This window comes from Anolis sagrei, chromosome 12, assembly GCF_037176765.1.
Source record: "Anolis sagrei isolate rAnoSag1 chromosome 12, rAnoSag1.mat, whole genome shotgun sequence".
Taxonomy (NCBI): Eukaryota; Metazoa; Chordata; class Lepidosauria; order Squamata; family Dactyloidae; genus Anolis; species Anolis sagrei.
The window spans coordinates 20005110-20007609 of NC_090032.1; the positions used below are offsets into that span (position 1 = coordinate 20005110).

The window sequence follows — 2500 nt, forward strand, 5'->3', positions numbered from 1 at the left end:
TTTCATAATCCGAATCTCCATTGGTTCGATTAGCAACAACGGGGAATATTTCGAGGCTCGTTCCTCTGTCGTTTGTATGGCGATCAGGATGAAACTTGGCACACTTGTTGGCAACGTTGGCAACTTCAAGTCTGCCAAGTTTCAGAATGTTACGATCATCCCGTTTCATTTCGTAATACGAATCTCCAAAGCTTCATAATTCTTTCATTATGATTGGTTCGATTAGCAACAACGGGGAATATTTCGAGGCTCGTTTCTCCGTCATTTGTATAGCGATAAGGATGAAACTTGGCACACTTGTTGACAACATTGACAACTTCAAGTCTGCCAAGTTTCAGAATATTTCGGCCATCCACTAATTTTTAAGAATTTTTTAAAAGCTTAAAAAAAATTAGAAACAGCAGCGTGAGAAATCTCACAAGTGAGGGAGCCAAGGTCACAGAAATGACTTCATGGCTTTCGGTCCTTAAATCAGAGAAGTATCCCCTTTAGAATTCAGATCAGGCAACACTGCAAAGCAGTGAGGATCTCAAATCTTTCCAGCTCATGTTTTGAGTCTAAGATCTTGGGAGTTTGGATTCATGTTTTAGGAAGTTTCTATAGTCTTGCTTTTGGATTCATGTTTATGTGTTCAGAGGCTTCTTTCTCTGTCATTTTTATAGCGATCGGCATGGAACTTAGCACGTCCGTAGACAACGCTGAGGACTTTAAGTCTGACTTTAAGCAACAACGTGGAATATTTTGAGGCTCGTTTCTCTGTCATTTTTTTGGCGATCAGGATGAAACTTAGCACGCTCATAGACCGTGCTGAGGACTTTAAGTCTGCCAAGTTTCAGAATGTTTTTTGTCACCTGCTGATTTTTAAGAATTTTTAAAAACTTTTTGCAAATAATTTTTTTAAATGAAATTTCAAGGCTTGTTTCTCCATCGTTTTTATGGCTACCAGGATGAAACTTGGCACACTCATAGACAACATTGATGACTTTAAGTCTGCCAAGTTTCAGAATGTTTCAGTCATCTGCAGATTTTTTTTAAAAAAATAATTTTTTACAAATGATTTTTTAAAAATGTTGAGGCTTGTTTCTCCATCATTTTTATGGCTACCAGGATGAAACTTGGCACACATGCAGGAAACATTGATGACTTTAAGCATGCCAAGTTTCAGTAGCTTTCTGGTAAGTTTCAGAATATTTCGGTCATCCACTGATTTTTAGGAAATTTTAAAAACTTTTTTAGAAATAGTTTTTAATGGAATTTTGAGGCTCGATTTGCCATCATTTTTACGGCTACCAGGATGAAGCTTGGCACACTCGTAAACAACACTGACAACTTTAAGTCTGCCAAGTTTCAGAATGTTTCTGTCGTCTGCTGATTTTTTAAGATTTTTAAAAAACTTTTTACCAATAAGTTTTAAATGGAATTTCAAGGCTTGTATCTCTGTCATTTTTATGGCTACCAGGATCAAACTTGGCACACATGCAGGCAACATTGACACCTTTAATCCTGCCAAGTTTCGGCATATTTCGGCCATCCGCTAATTTTTAGAATTTCTTTGAATTCAAAAATAGTTTTTAAATGAAAATTTGAGGCTTGTTTCTCTGTCATTTTTATGGCTACCAGGATCAAACGTGGCACACATGCAAGCAATATTGACCCCTTTTATCCTGCCAAGTTTCAGAATATTTCAATCATCTGCTGATTTTTAGGAATTTTTAAAATCTTTTTTTTAAAATAGTTTTTAAATGAAATTTTGAGGCTTGTTTTGCCGTCATTTTTATGGAGATCAGGATGAAACATATATATATATATATATATATATATATATATAAATAGCTACAGGTTGAAACTCCAGAGAAGGAGACTCAACTGCGGCTTTGTCGGTTGCCTCACCCTCTGTTATTTTCTCTTTCTGATGCAGGGTTCCCCATCCCAACATGGGGGGTCAGCCCTCCAGGACCCCGAGTGCTTTGCCCACCTCCTGCGCTTCTATGACGGCATCTGCAAGTGGGAAGAGGGCAGCCCCACGCCGGTCCTCCATGTCGGGTGGGCCACCTTCTTGGTCCAGTCCTTGAGCCGCTTCGATGGGACGGTGAGGTCCAAAGACGGGGGCTGTTGTTATTACATATATATAATATTTAAGTTTTATTTTTCACAAATGTTGTTCATAACCTGGACTCTTGAGAGTTCAACACAGTGATGTGTTGTTGTTATTACAGTATTACTCTGGTTATTATGTTTACTTTTGGAACCCTTTAGGTCCGGCAGAAGGTGACCCTCGTGAGCCGGGACGTGGAAGCCAACGAGGACGACGACCAAGGCAGCGAAGACCCTCGGGAAGGCCGCCGCCGGGGACCCCGACGAGAGTCCAAGCCCGAAGAGCCTCCATTGCCCAAGAAGGTGACCGAGCGCCGGCGTCCGAGCTCCAGCCAGAGGGTGGACAGGCCGCCTCTGGAGAAGGAAGACGGCCCCGTCGGGGGTCCGAGTCCCCCTCCGGAGGGTC

General features: G+C 41.2%; 1 protein-coding gene across 1 annotated transcript in view; it reads left to right on the plus strand.

Annotated features, from left to right (window-relative positions):
* The window catches only part of MEN1 (menin 1), a 26853-nt gene that overhangs the window by 23857 nt on the left and 496 nt on the right, over window positions 1-2500 (plus strand). Inside the window, exons 9-10 of the mRNA XM_067472540.1 lie at window positions 1919-2089; window positions 2257-2500. The exon at window positions 2257-2500 is cut by the window's right edge and continues 496 nt beyond it. Coding sequence (XP_067328641.1) covers window positions 1919-2089; window positions 2257-2500 — 415 coding nt within the window. The remainder of the gene's footprint in view (window positions 1-1918; window positions 2090-2256) is intronic.